General features: G+C 46.1%; 1 protein-coding gene across 2 annotated transcripts in view; it reads left to right on the top strand.

Annotated features, from left to right (window-relative positions):
* The window catches only part of EMD (emerin), a 427,558-nt gene that overhangs the window by 170,359 nt on the left and 243,110 nt on the right, over positions 1 to 14,089 (top strand). For both annotated transcript variants that reach the window (XM_069645445.1, XM_069645446.1), the window contains one exon: positions 1,840 to 1,932. In XM_069645445.1, the coding sequence (XP_069501546.1) occupies positions 1,840 to 1,932 (93 nt within the window). The remainder of the gene's footprint in view (positions 1 to 1,839; positions 1,933 to 14,089) is intronic.

The raw sequence follows: 14,089 nt of genomic DNA, 5'->3' as shown, positions 1-14,089 counted from the left end.
GGAGAGAAGGTGCCTGGATGCTTATGAGCTTGTCTAATACATATCTGCTTGAATACATCTGTACTCACGCTACACTTCATGCTACCTCATGTCAGAAACGTAACAATCTGAGGAACCTCGACGCGTGAAGGAACATGGGTACAATGGACGTCACACTAGGGATAGTATTACTGGCACGCCTGTCGACGTCCCTTTTCGAAAATAACTGTAATACTCTACAGCTTCCACTAGATGTCGGCCTATGCACAGCATGTGAATCTAAGCAGATACAAGCATCAGAAATACGATTATGGTGAGGAATGTGTCCCATATGATATGCCTCTGGTAGTGGTTTCTTGTGTATTTTACTAATTCTGCAATGTGATGAAACAGCCCGTACCAGCCCGTTTTATACTGGCATCACTGACTGTGTTTTCCTGCCTGAAGGTTGCTCCGATTTAGCTTAATACATATGAAACCCTCTTTACCTCAGCTGCCAAGTGACCTTGTACCATGTGTGACGCTTTCAGCCAATATTGACTTTTCAGCCAACATAAGTTTGCATTGTGGAATTAATGTCATGTTGCCCTTCATAAGGGTAGCCATGCAAGTCCTAGCAAGCAGGGCGCTGTTGGCTAAAAGCAAGGACTGGCGGCTGGAGGTTTCACACGTGACATGAGGTCATTTGACAGCTGTGCAATTCAATTGTGGGGGCCCGCAGGTCTTGTGTCTTTACTAACTTGGGGCTTCCTGAGTAATTCTTGATTAAAGATACCAGGAAGCCTCAGCACCGGCGTTTAGAACTGTGTGTGTTAAGTATTTTGTTTCTCCAGAGTTCTCTTGTTAAGGGGATGATAAATCTACCAATGCACATGGCAGTATCTTGAGCTTTGCACTGCTCCTGAGTGACCGCTGCCGACAAACTCTCAGCCCACCTCACGGTTTAGTATAAACTGGAGGTGGGGGTGGGGGGATGCCTTGCAACTCTCTTGGGTTCAGGGAAATTACTTTATCGTCCAGACTAACAGGGAAAAAACCTGGGTGCTTAAACTAATCTATGGGCCTAGGAAGGGATGACTGACATATGGCTTGGTACAGCATGGTCCATACAGATGAACACAACAAGATTTCTACCAAGTGGAAGTGAAGTGATAATTGTATATCAAAAGTAGCATTGCATAAACATGTCCTGTCGTAGCACATTGAAAGCCTTCCTCAGCAAAACTCTGGAATACGTCTTGGTCCCTGGCATTCTTTTGCATATCTGAGGGCAGAGGGCAATGACATTTCAAACTGGCTTCAGATCCCTAGGATTCTGCACGCCCAGACATCCAGATCATGCACACATCTTACATCTCTTGCTAATACCTTCTGGGGATGAGTTCTGAAGATGCATGGTGCACAGCTGCATTCCTCAAATAAGGTAAACATTTCAGCAGTGACAATGCACTTCATGCAGCATTTTGGAAAATACCATTCTAAGTATAACACAAGATGAGGAATAGCTATAAAAAGAAACGTAATTGCTTTTATCTTTATATGGAGTTGCTGGCCATGTCAACCACGCCCAAAATGCAAGACAGTGGCTCAGGAGTGACTGAGGCATTTATGGCATCTCCACTCTCATTGGGGTGGTGCACGTGCACTGTCATCTGCATCTAGGACTATACTGAGGGGGAATACAAGGTGCAATAGATGTCTCCTCAATCGGTCACGCCGTGTACTTATGCACCTATTCCCAATAAAGCTTGTGTAGGCTTTGTTTAGAGATGGAAATGATCCGCCACCCTGCCCTATAGGCTCATTGTTTGTCATTTTAAAATCTGCTGGTTAACTTGTTTGGCATGTTTTTCTTCACAGAGTCAGATTCCCAGTTCTGTGAGAGGAAGCAGTACGACCTCCTGCGGGACGAGGGACGCAGCAGCAGTGGCAGTCTGGACTACCAGGGCAAAGGTAAAATCCTGAGAATTGACAAAATCGTCTTTGGTGAGGGCCTTGGCACATATGGTTTGAAATGTTTCTTGAATGAGAGACCTTCATTGACAGCCCCTTCGTGAGGAATTCCCAAGTCCTGTGTTCAGTTGCTGGTATTACTTTCATAGACCGAGACCAACAGGCTATCATTAAGCTTTTTTGGCTCTCCTAGGGGTAGCTATGTTCGAGCATTCAATACTTTGCTGTAGGAGGGGAATTGTACAGCCACAATTACAGGGTAACACCATATCACTTTAAATAACAGGATGTTCAAATAGAGGTGTATGTAAATATACTTTTATAGTTTGTAAAAAGCAAGTGAGAGAATGTTGATGAACCAGTAGTAAAAATAATTTGGGAATACATATTATTGGTGATTTTAATAAAATTTTGCAATATAATTTGGACCAAGTAACCTTAAAGATATCATTACTGATCAGGAGATGGGAGAGATTGACATTGAATTTGTGGGCGAAAATTAATGCGATTAAAATGGTTCTTTTGCCTAAACTCTTATATGTAATTCAGTCCATCCCTTTATTATTATTTAAAAAACAATTAATAAAAGTTGATAAACTCTTTCAATCCTTTTTATGGGGTCTTGGTAAAAAACCTCAAGTACCAAAGTACATATTACTACAAAGTGTTGAGGAAGGTCGTTTTGGGTATCTAGATTTGATGAAATACTACAGGGCCTTTTTGCTTAAAAAGAGTTTGTATTACTTTAGAGATAGGGACACTAAAGAACCGATTTGGTTGCGTATTGAAAGAGAAATTTGCGCTCCATATGACTTAAGTAGCATCTATAGTATGGGTAAACTACCACGTACAAGGTTGAAACTGATCCTGGTGATGGCCACCAGACAGGTGATAGGGATGTGGTTTAGTGAAAATGAACAAGGTTATGGCTTTAGTCCTGATGCTTCAATATGGCATAATGAAGCATTACAGTTTGATAATAAATGTCTGAGATGGTTGAGTTGGATTAATAGGGGAATTCTGAGACTAGCGGATGTGATGGATGGTGATAGACTGTTGTGCTTTGAGGAATTGCAGCATAAATATAACTTGGGACGGAGAGAGATGAATAGGTATTTGGCTTTAGCTTCCATGATTAATCAAAGGTTGGATATGACTGGTGGCTCAGTTGGGAGGAAACCGGAGATTAGCAAATTGTTAGATGGACAAGGATACAATGTACGGACCTACGTGCAATTCATGCAAGTAGAAAAAAAACATCAATTAGCATGGACTAGATTGAAGGAAATATGGTCACATGATGTTAATAGGGTCCTTTCTGACTTAGATTGGAGAGGTGTTTTGAAGGTGCATTTGTACTTAGGAGTAGATATGGGTTTACGTTTGATTCGACAGAAAGTCATTGGAAGGCTGTATTGGACACCAGTTAAGATGTTTAAATTGGGGTTACGATCAAGTGAATTATGTTGGTGTTGTAACAATAATAGAGGTACTCTTTTACATTTACTGTGGGAATGCCCGAGAGTACAATTGTTTTGGAGAGAGGTTATTGATAAGATTGATTTGATTTTTGGTATACACTTGCAAAGATCCGCTTTACCAGGCGTTAAGGACGGGACCCGCAAAGGGATACCGGGGTCAATTACGGTACCGCAATTTGCGGTACTGTTATTGCCGCCTTCCCCTTGAGCCCTATGGGCTCCAACCCTTTTTTATCTCCCCTTGACTGCCCCTTATGTCTCTCCTTCTCCATCTATGGCCCTTCTCTCCATCTCCCCCGTCTCTTTGCCTTCCACTATCTCTCCTCGTTCTGCCTTGCTTGCTCTCTGTCTTCTCCCTTTTTCCAGTGAGGGAACTGTGCATAATTTGGCAACTGAGTATAATGGGGTTGAGAAATTGAATGAAATAAGTTCTATAGGTGGGAATGATAAAACAAATTTGAAATTCCTTCCACATACATTTACAGCATGGGGGTAGCTGGATGGTAGTGCATTAGTCCCATTTTTCCAGATGGTTAAATGGGAATCAACTTCCTTAGTCATAGTCCTTGAGACACAAAGGGCCTGATTCTCAAAGCATTTTTCAATAGGTAAATACCATTGTATCAGGCCCAGAGTGTCTGTCTTATTTCAAGTAGAAATGCGTTTGGGAGATTTGAAGAATATTTTTTTCGGAAACACACAGGATGCGACAAGGGGTATAGGGGTATTTTGTTGCAGAGATGTGTAGGGGCCTACGTTTCAATCCATTTGTGGGTGAGAAGGAAGTCTTAAACATTATTTGGGTAATTATGGGGTGTCAGTAGAGAGTTTCAGGACTGGTAAGATGGGCTCCTAGGGCTTTCTAACAGTCTTGCCATGGTGATCTGAAAAGCTAGGAAAGGGATAGATCTGGCACTTTGCTGCACTGATGCAGAGTGAGTATGGTTCCATTTAGTCGACAGTTGATGATGTTCCTCACTACTATTTGGCAGTTTTGTCAGGGTACAGAGACCAGGGTTTGAAGGGAATTTGCATTAGAGTATGCAAAGGTTGTAGTGGGAGGTGCAGACCATGAATCCTGTGTGGCATTTAAGCCACTTTTGGTTCAGGCCTTTTCCTGTAGGTGCTGCGTTTATTGACTGGCCCTTTTGAGAGGAGGGACTGGATGAATGGGAAGTTGAAGGTTTACTCATTGAGGAGGAACAGTAGTTAATGTTGCTTCCGTTGAGGTACCCAAAACCCTTTGCCACCCATGATTCAGTGTAGTGCTCCAGATAAGATTTTGAGGTGGAGGAATTTTACTCCCTGTTTTTAGAATTGGAGAGTAAATGCAATTTCAAGAGAATACAAACTAGTTTTCGCCTTTGCAAAAGAGTAAATCATCTCTGACATATGTCCATCACGTATATAAATCAGAACCCTACAGAAACAAGAGTTATATATTGAAGTTGTCTGGCTTTACCAATGTATTCCACTTGCGGAAAATATTCTGCCATACAATAACTTGTAAATGCATGTTACAAAGCTGCATCTTTCACACTGGCGCACTGCGCCCAGCAAGTCTGTTAAGAACGGCCGCGGATTTAGGCTAGGGAATGGCCTGCAGCGGGAATGAGTGAGGGAGTGTTACAGTACAGAACTTGCTTACATAGTTTGAAAAATAGGCAGTCAACAAAACGGTGTTGAGCTAGCATTTAAGAACTACATAACTTCAGCTTACAATTCTATAACATATGTTTCATGTGTTTTTATTCTCATCTGGGAGATTACATCTGGTCTCCTTTATTAATGAAACTCTACCTTGCAAGTTCACCCCTTTGTTCTTGGACCCTTTTTTGTGATAGTTTCGGGCTGGCACTGCAGATAGTCCTGGGACAACTATTGTGTCCAGCTAGATACCAAACAAGCCTACTTAGAGCTTGAATCTCTAGTGCTTTCCTTGATTAGCAAAGATAAAGACCATTTGAGGCATTTGGGGTAGGACATACCCTACATACAACCAGTAATAGAAATGCAGTTGAGACCATGGGCCTCATTATGACCCTGGCGGTCCCGTGATGATTGTGCCGGTACGGGACCGGCAGCCTTCATTGCAGGACGCCCTATTACGAGGTTCCCTTTGTGGGGCCCGGTAAGGACGCCTGGTAAACCAGGCGTCCTTAACGGGTCCCGCAAGGGGTCCAGGGAGCTAATAACAGGCCTGTTATTAACGGCCCGTTATTAGCTCCCTCCCCATTCCCATTGAGCCCTATGGGGGTTCATATGGGAATGGGGATGGGTTTTTCCAATGAGGATTTACCGGTTCCTCCATGGTTGGAATAGCCCGGTAAGTCCTCATTGGAGGAACCCGGTACTGTAGCCCGGTATGGAGGCAGCCATGCCCTTATTAAGTACTCGTAATGAGGCCCCATGTCTGCAGACCTTGACTAACTAATCAACCGGCACGGAGATGGTAACTAGACCCTGGGGAGTGTGGGAGGTCCAAATAGTGTGCATGTTCATGAAACGAGGTCAAAGGGTGAGGTTGAAGTCCATCTGCTGTGTTGCCTGAACCGTTGCCTAGGGGACCAGGCGGGCACTGCAGTGGCGTTGACCGTGAAGGGGGACGCAGGGCTGCTGTGCATGAATACGTGGCTAGCTTCGCACCCCCCCTCCCCGCTGGGTTATCCAAACTCTGGCCACGATGCGGCTACCATGTTCTAGAAATGGTAACCAGCCTTTTGACAGCGCTGCTTTGACAGAAGGGGCACACTGTGAGATGGGGCGGGGTACTCCTCACTGCACGCCTACCTTGATCATAATCCCTGGGGTCTGGCACTGCAATCAGTTAGGAAATCCCAGCATGCATTATTTAATAAACAAAGGGCTTCAGCGCACCCACCCCCGTCACCCCATATTCAAGTCACTAATTTAGCCTATACTACTGTCTACCTTCTATTTCTCTGGTGCAGGTGTTACCCAGTAAACGATGTCTCTCCATTGTTTTTGGAAAGAAACAGTCGTTTCATGTTCTTCCTGTCATTTCCCTTGTGTAAGAATGTGTGAGGGTGTTTTTCATGTCCAGGGCAGTTTAGGCTACATTTACAAAGTCTTGTGGATGTTGGTAGTTTCACTGACACAGCTAGGGGGGCTGCGCCTGAAGGGACACCCCCAAACCCCAATCTGTCCCCCAGAGCACCTGCACACGTGTTCAGGGAATATTCACTGCTCGCTCGGGGCAAACCTACAGCATGTGTTCAGCAACCCCTTCAAAGCAAACAGATATATGTGCAGCAATGTACGTTCATGCTTTCTCTGCAAGAGTGGAGGGATTGAGGCTGTGAGGGACGGGTTAAGAGGTAGGTTCAGCCCTCACCACCATGGCGCAAAAAAAAACGAATGTTTTTCAATCTGAGATGCTACAAATAGCCCCTGAACTAAGGAGAACTTGCCAGCATTGAACTGCAGACCACACCCACGGGTAGTCTCTCCCACTGCATGTGGCGACCCCCACCGTGGTGGCATTTGCTATAAACCTCATATAAGGCGTTTCTAACCAGAAGCTACACCCGCTGCTGTCCATTCCAGAGAAATTGACCCACCTACAGGCGCCCGTCGCTCCCCTGCGTGCTTCGCTGTCTGTCCCTCACTCTCTATTCCCTGATCCGTCCAGCTCTCTGTCGCACTCACTCTCTTTCCTTACATCACTAATGCCTGTTCATCCCCAGCCCCGTGTGTCTTTCTCTTTCTGTTCCGGGCTATCCTTGCACCAATATTTCTCTCTCTTTCCCTCTTCTCTGTGTCCCCATCTTTAGCACGCCCCACCCCTCCTTACTTCTGTGCCGCTTCCTTCTGTCTCTACGGATAATTATTACTTCTCTGCTTGGCTCTGTGTCTGCTCATTCCCTTCATCGCTCCCTCGACTACTCTACATTTCTTCCTTTCCAGCTTCCTTCCTCGTCCCTGAACATTTCTCCCTTTCACTTCTTCGCTGTATATTTTTCTCCATCTCTCACACTTGCTTATATTTCTCTACATCCATCCCGGTTTGTATTTTTCCAGCTCTCTTTGCCCTATCGTGTTCTTTAGCCCACTCTTCCTATTTCAGCCTGTTCTTCCTCATTATGCTTGGCCATCCCTTATCTTCTTTTAGACTCTTTTTCTTTGACTTCCTCTTCCCTTGCTTTGCTGTTTCTGTTTGTATCTGATTTATCGATATCACCAAAGATACAGGCACTCCCTTAGTGTCCCCATGACTCTCTCCCATCTCTCTTTCAGTGTCCCCGTCTTCTCTGCCGCTCTCGCTTCCGCTCCAGGTCACACTGTCCCTCTCTTTTTCTCATCCATGCACTCTCCCCCCTCTAAGTCTAGCACAACTGTTTATGCTAGCTCTTTTTTCTGCACAGCCCCCTCTTCTCGGTTTGTAGAACATTTGAGCGCCCTGTTTGCTTCTTTTCGGTCTTTTTTTCCTCATCTCTTACACTTTCTTCACTTTACTTTTTCATGTCCTTCCTTCCCTATTCGCTATCAGGTGTAATCCTTTTTTGTACTTCTTCTCCACTCCGTTCTATGGCTGACCTCGCGGCCGGCGTTGTGTGGAATTTTGGGGTAAGAGTGAAAACACCATTTTTAGAAAAGTGATCGAATGATTGGAGAATAGCGCCGTCCCTTCTTTATGAAAGAAACAATTGGGCATTTAATATTGTCTCTTTCCACTGCAAAGCGATATGCGTGCACGTGACAGAACTGGAACAATAATGCTTCAGGGAACAATTGTTAGAGAGCAATTAGAGACACTAGAGCAAAAGGAAGCAGCAAACAGCCAATTGGTCACTTTGCTGATGAGTTTGCTAATACATTTTCAGTCTTCGTAGTTTCATCCCATGTTTCTTCTCACCATTCGCTCTCCAGGATGGCTATTTTGCTGCCATGAGTGACCCATATTGCCCGGAGCTTTACCCGCGGGTACTGTTTTGTGGTTTTTCCAACATACCATAGAAAAGCCTTTTCCCCCTTTGCACAGTGTAGATGCCACATCCCCAGGCCCCACCTTAACCGTTGCCGACTTACTGTATCTCTTGTTTATTAGTACGACCACTTTAGCATCCCGACGCTGCTTTTCGGTGTCATCAGTGGTTATCATTCATTATTAACACGTACATTAAATCAAAAAAGTGCCTAAGCCGCGTTCCGTTTTATTGATGGTGGTTTCTCTTATGTCCCCCCAGAATGTGATTTCGCTCTGTAGTCCTGTTGATATAACAGTGCGGATCCACATAAAGAGGAGATTTGGGTTCATACACTTCGCGTGGCAACATGGACCTTGACACTGCTACATATGATGATCCATGCTTGTATGAAAAGTTACAATACACTGATATCGTAACCATATTCTTCTTAGTGTGCTGAGGGATAATGCTTTATGAGGCCACTTCCTGTGATGTCATGCGGGGGTGAGGGGGAGGTCAAATGACATCACTCCACGTTGGGGTGTGGTCAAATGACATCACTTCCCGTGATGTCACTCTTGGGGCGTGGCACTGTGATGTCACTTCGCTACCCCTGCCATTTTGGTGAAATGACGTCCCTGACCATACAGCCACGCCCTTTTTTATTTCTTTTTGCACTTATCAGACACAACTTGTCTGCAGCCTTTAATCTAAAACTTGTCACTTACTACCTGCACTACCACTGTTTGTTGCTTTTTATTTATTTATCCATTTATTATTTGTATTTTGTGTCCTTTGCTCAGCACTTTCCATTTCACCCCCCACCCCGCCCTTGCACTTTCCCCTTTCCCTCTCCCATGAACTTGCACGTTCTCAAAGTCACTGGGCCTAGTAAGATCGTTGTTTTGTTTTCCCTTGTTTCCCCCTCCCTTGCCTCGTCGCGCTCAGAAACACTTGTGTACGAGCACGATACAAATAAAATATCAATATCAGTATCACCCACCAAAGAGCAGACGACTATCACCAGCACACCTGCAAATCCTGCTGGAAGAGGTGCAGATCCTTCTGGAAAAGGGCGCTGTAGAAGTTGTCCCCATTCACCAGGTAAACAAGGGTATTCCGTGTACTTCCTTGTACCCAAAAAGGATCTCACCATGCACCCTGTGTTAGACCTGCGCCCAGCGAACAAATATGTCAAACCGCAAAAATTCAGAATGACCACATTGCAGGAAGTAATCTGACTGCTGGTGCAGGGGGATTTCATGGCAACATTGGATATGAAAGATGCATACTTTCAGATTTCAATGTTGCCAGCGCATAGAAAGTACCCAACGTTCATGATGGGGGACACCCACTATCAGTTCAGGGTTCTTCCCTTCGGCATTGCCTCAGCTCCACGGGTATTCACGACGGTACTGGCGGTAGTAGCTGCTCACCTGAGCAGGCAGTCCATCACAGTCTACCGTTACCTCGACGACTGGCTAATAACAAGGGATTCCTACAGAACATGCCTAACAAATACCCATTTTTTTTTTAAACCTATTTTATTGGCATTTGTATTGGATGCATACAAATACAAGAAAATTAACTAAAACAATAAACATAAACAACAACAGTCTTCATGCGAAACAGTTCCTCTTACTTAGGTGGGCATGGCTGCAAAAAGGGGTTCCGATATCACGGGAAGTGGGAGGGATCTCGGTCAAGAAGATCACCATATCTAGGCGAGTGCGAGGGATCAGTTATGGCAAAGTAGTGGGGTTTATCAAGGGGGTTTATGGTCTGCACTGAAATGTATATCTTTCAGGAGGGCCTTCCAAGAGTCTAGAGTGCCACTCGCAATGTCTCCGCTAGAGATGATCCCTAATTCAGACCAAAGACGGCCTCGTCTTTCCCTCCAACGAGAGGGTTCAAAACATGCTGTTCCAGATCCCTCACTATGTAGCCAGTCACGAGGTAATCATACGCAAAGCCATGCGACTGTTGGGGATGATGGCCTCCTGCATCTACCTAGTTCCACACGCACGTCTGCGCATGCGCCCATGCAAGAGTGGCTCTTGAGCCAATGATGTCAGGCCAGCGGACAATGGGACGACCTAGTGGTTGTCTCAGCGGCCCTCGTTCAGTCACTGCAATGGTGGTCAGGGGAAAACCTTCTGCAGGGAAAGACCTTCACCACCCCCGCAGTAGATGCCACTCTCACCACAGACGCATCTCTGACAGGGTGGGGGGCTCACCTCCTAAGTCAGACGGCGCACTGCGTGTGGTCCCCCAGCGGTAGCAACCAACCACATAAACTTATTGGAATTGCTAGCAGTGTTCAAGGCCCTGAATGCTTTCCAAACACACCTCCAGGGGAAGACAGTTCTAGTCCTCACGGACAACCTGAACAAACAAGGGGGCATTCACTCTCCAGGGCTGTCCAAACTGTCACAGAACATATGGAACACAATATGTTCTTCCTGTCACAACACGTTCCAGAGGAACTCAATCTTTTAGCGGACGTACTCTGCAGAGACTTCCCACTACTCGTACAGTACGAGTGGCGATTGCACGAGGACATTGTTCTCAACGTCTTCTCAGACTGGAGCTTCCCAGAGATCAATTTGTTTGCAACTATGGAGAATGCACAATGCCCAGATTACGTCTCCAGGTACCCTCAGTAACGCTCCAAGGGGAACGTTCTCTGGATAACATGGTCAGGGAAATTTTTTTACACTTTTCCTCAGATTCTCCTGCTCAACAGGATAGTGCACAAGATGCACCAAGAGCCACTCAGGATGATTCTGGTGGCCCCGATGTGGGCCCTCTCCCATCGCATGGCAATGTCAGTCTTCCCTCCCAGGAAGCTGCCATGCCCTTACAACATGCTGTTGCAAGACAAGGGGGAGACAATACATCCATGCCCTCAAACTCTCAATTTAGCAGCCTGGCTCCTGATGTCATAGAGTTCGGGCACCTCCAACTTCCTCAAAGATGTATGGACATACTCAGCGAAGCACGGAACCCCAACACCAGACATTGCTACTCCAGCAAATGGAAATGCTTTGTCATTTGTTGTAATGGCAAGAGAATCAATCCGATTGAATGCACACCAACACATATTGTCTGTACCTAATTCACCTGCTAGATTCAGGCCTGGTTTTCAATTCCTTAAAAGTCCACTTAGCTGCGCTTTCAGCATACACCACGTCCCAGAAGAAGGTTTTGTGGTGGAAATTTCCAGTAATTAAGGCATTTATGGAGGGGGTAAAAAGACTTCATCCCCCTATTTCCAACCCTGCTCCCAGATGGGACCTGAATGTTTTATTTACAAGACTAATGGGGCCTCCCTTTGAACCAATGCATAAGGCTAGTCTTAAAGCACTCGCCTACAAGACCACATTGATGGCGGTAGTGAACTGCAAGCCCTTTCAGTTCAAGACTCATTTGTCAAGATTCACAAGGATAAGGTGGTCCTGCGCACTCACCCACGATTTGCGCCTACATTTATTTCAACGTTCCATGTGAACCAGTCCATAGAGCTACCCACCTTTTTCCAGGACCCCACTAACATGGCAGAAAGAAGCCTCCACGCACTAGATGTGAGGAGAGCTGTGATCTATTATCTGGAAAAGACAAAACCACTAAGAAAGACAAAAACGTTTTTCGTTTCAGTGGCAGCTGGTAGAGAAGGGGACCTAAATCAACTATTTCAAAGTGGATTGTAAACTGCATCACACTGTGCTACACTATTGCCACGAGAGATCTGCCCTTCATGCCTAGAGCACACTCTACTCGGGCACACAGGCTACCATAGCATTCATTGCAAATGTTCCTCTGGAGTCCATGTGTAAAGCAGCAACCAAGAGTTTTGTTCTCACCTTTACACAACACTACTGCCTAGATACACACTCTAGGTCGGATTCTCAGGTTGGACAAGCGGTGCTAAGACATCTCTTTGCTACTGTTTGTTCTCACACCCCACCACCATCTCTGGGTACTGCTCATTAGTCTATGCACAGCATGTGATTCTAAGCAGATTAACAAGCATCAGAAGACATGCATTACTTACCGTAATGGCATTTCTGATGATTGTATCTGCTTAGACTTGCATGTGCCCACCCTTCCTCCCCTCATGGAGTAGAAGGAGCATAGACATCTTACACCTTCTCTCAGCCAGTCGTAGTCTCATTGACAGTCGGAGATCTTATCATTTCAGCTTCTGAAAGGTTTTTTTTTTTTTTTTTTGGCATTTGAAAAAATGTTCTTGTCAAGTACGGAGCAGCAGGGTTGGGGTCCAGGAAGATTCTTTTCAACATTTGGTACTTACAGCTGCATTTTAACTCTAAAAAGCAGTTCCAAACTGATAAGAAGAGGGGCCTCCTTACGAGTGAACCGATCCGGTAACAACACCAGAAAGAATGCCGGCACGACCGGCTCTGGCGTTGTTACCGGACCGGCTCACTCCGAGTCTGCCGATAGGGGCAGTGGACTACCGGCATGCCTGACCTTCCCGGGAGTTCAGGCCTCTACCGGCAGCCAAATCACTGAAGCACCAGCACTGCAAACAACAATGCTGGTGCTTCAGTTGTTCCCATCCCATGGACTCATATAGGACTCTATGGCAATTTACCGTTACTCTGCCACCCCTAATATCTTGGTAATACTGTTTTTTTGGGCGGCGGAGACGGTAATGCAGCTGTCCCGGCATCCCGCTGGAATTACCGGCGGGGTACAGGAAAAGCTGTAATGACCCCCGGAATGACTGCCGCTTCAAGCAGGGATCACCATGACTGGCACCTGCGAGGGGCACCTTCTACAGTGAAGTTGTATTTCTCCAGCATGGGGGCTGGCATGGATTTACATGCTCATGAATATTTCCTGTCGTCAGGCCGGTAATCCTCAGTAAAAGAAAAAACAGTTTCACTTTCATTTACCAACTGTCTTTCTCCTATAAGCCAATCACTGAGCTCTGGGTCATACTGCCCCCAGCCAATGACTGCCCTCTCCCTAAGCCCCTCCTCCGGTAGCCATCTTCAGATTTTTATTGCACGTTCAAGTGTTGGGATTCCTCGTGTATCCCTGCGAGAGCTCTTCTAAGTTTTTGAGCTTTTTTCAATAAAATGTTTCTATTTTTGTAAAATAGAGCCTGTGTGCTCTTCGTTCCTTTGACCGGCAAGAGGGGATCAGTTTATCAGTGTCTTTCATCACCCCTCAAGGGCAAGAATCGTCGAGAATTTCCTCAAAGATTCCAGAAGGCCATCGGGCCTACACCGCATGCCGGACCATGTCGGAAAAAGACGGATGCACTCTCTTCAAGCTCTGCTCCAGCTGCGGATTGAGGAACATGTTTGTGGAGGACAAACACTCCCAGTGCCTCTACTGTCTCCATCCAGACCACAGGGAAGCAGATTGTGAAATCTACCTCAGGTTCTCCAAGCGCACCACCCAGGATCGTCACAATAGGATGGCGGCGTGGCTCAACGTCATGGCCTCTACCCCGTGCAGCAAGCAGGGGCATGCCTCACCCAGGACCAGCCTGTCCGAGGAGCAGGCTTCTAAGCCCTTTGAGGGTGGCCCATCCGTTGGGGCCCAAGATAAGGCCAAGCACTGCAAGTCTGTTTCCGTCGGGTTCACGCGCATATGGGTCCCACAACGGGCATGGCGTGCTCATCCAGTCATCGCTCCAGCTCCTCCTCGAAGAGGACATCGTCTAACCCAGGGAAGCTGCCGGAGAAGACCAAGGCACAGGGAAAGGTGTCCGAC

This window comes from Ambystoma mexicanum, chromosome 2p, assembly GCF_040938575.1.
Source record: "Ambystoma mexicanum isolate Mex_15411 chromosome 2p, UKY_AmexF1_1, whole genome shotgun sequence".
In the NCBI taxonomy this organism is placed as follows: Eukaryota; Metazoa; Chordata; class Amphibia; order Caudata; family Ambystomatidae; genus Ambystoma; species Ambystoma mexicanum.
Note: the sequence above shows the minus strand (reverse complement) of the source record. Positions and strands in the feature narration are given on the sequence as shown.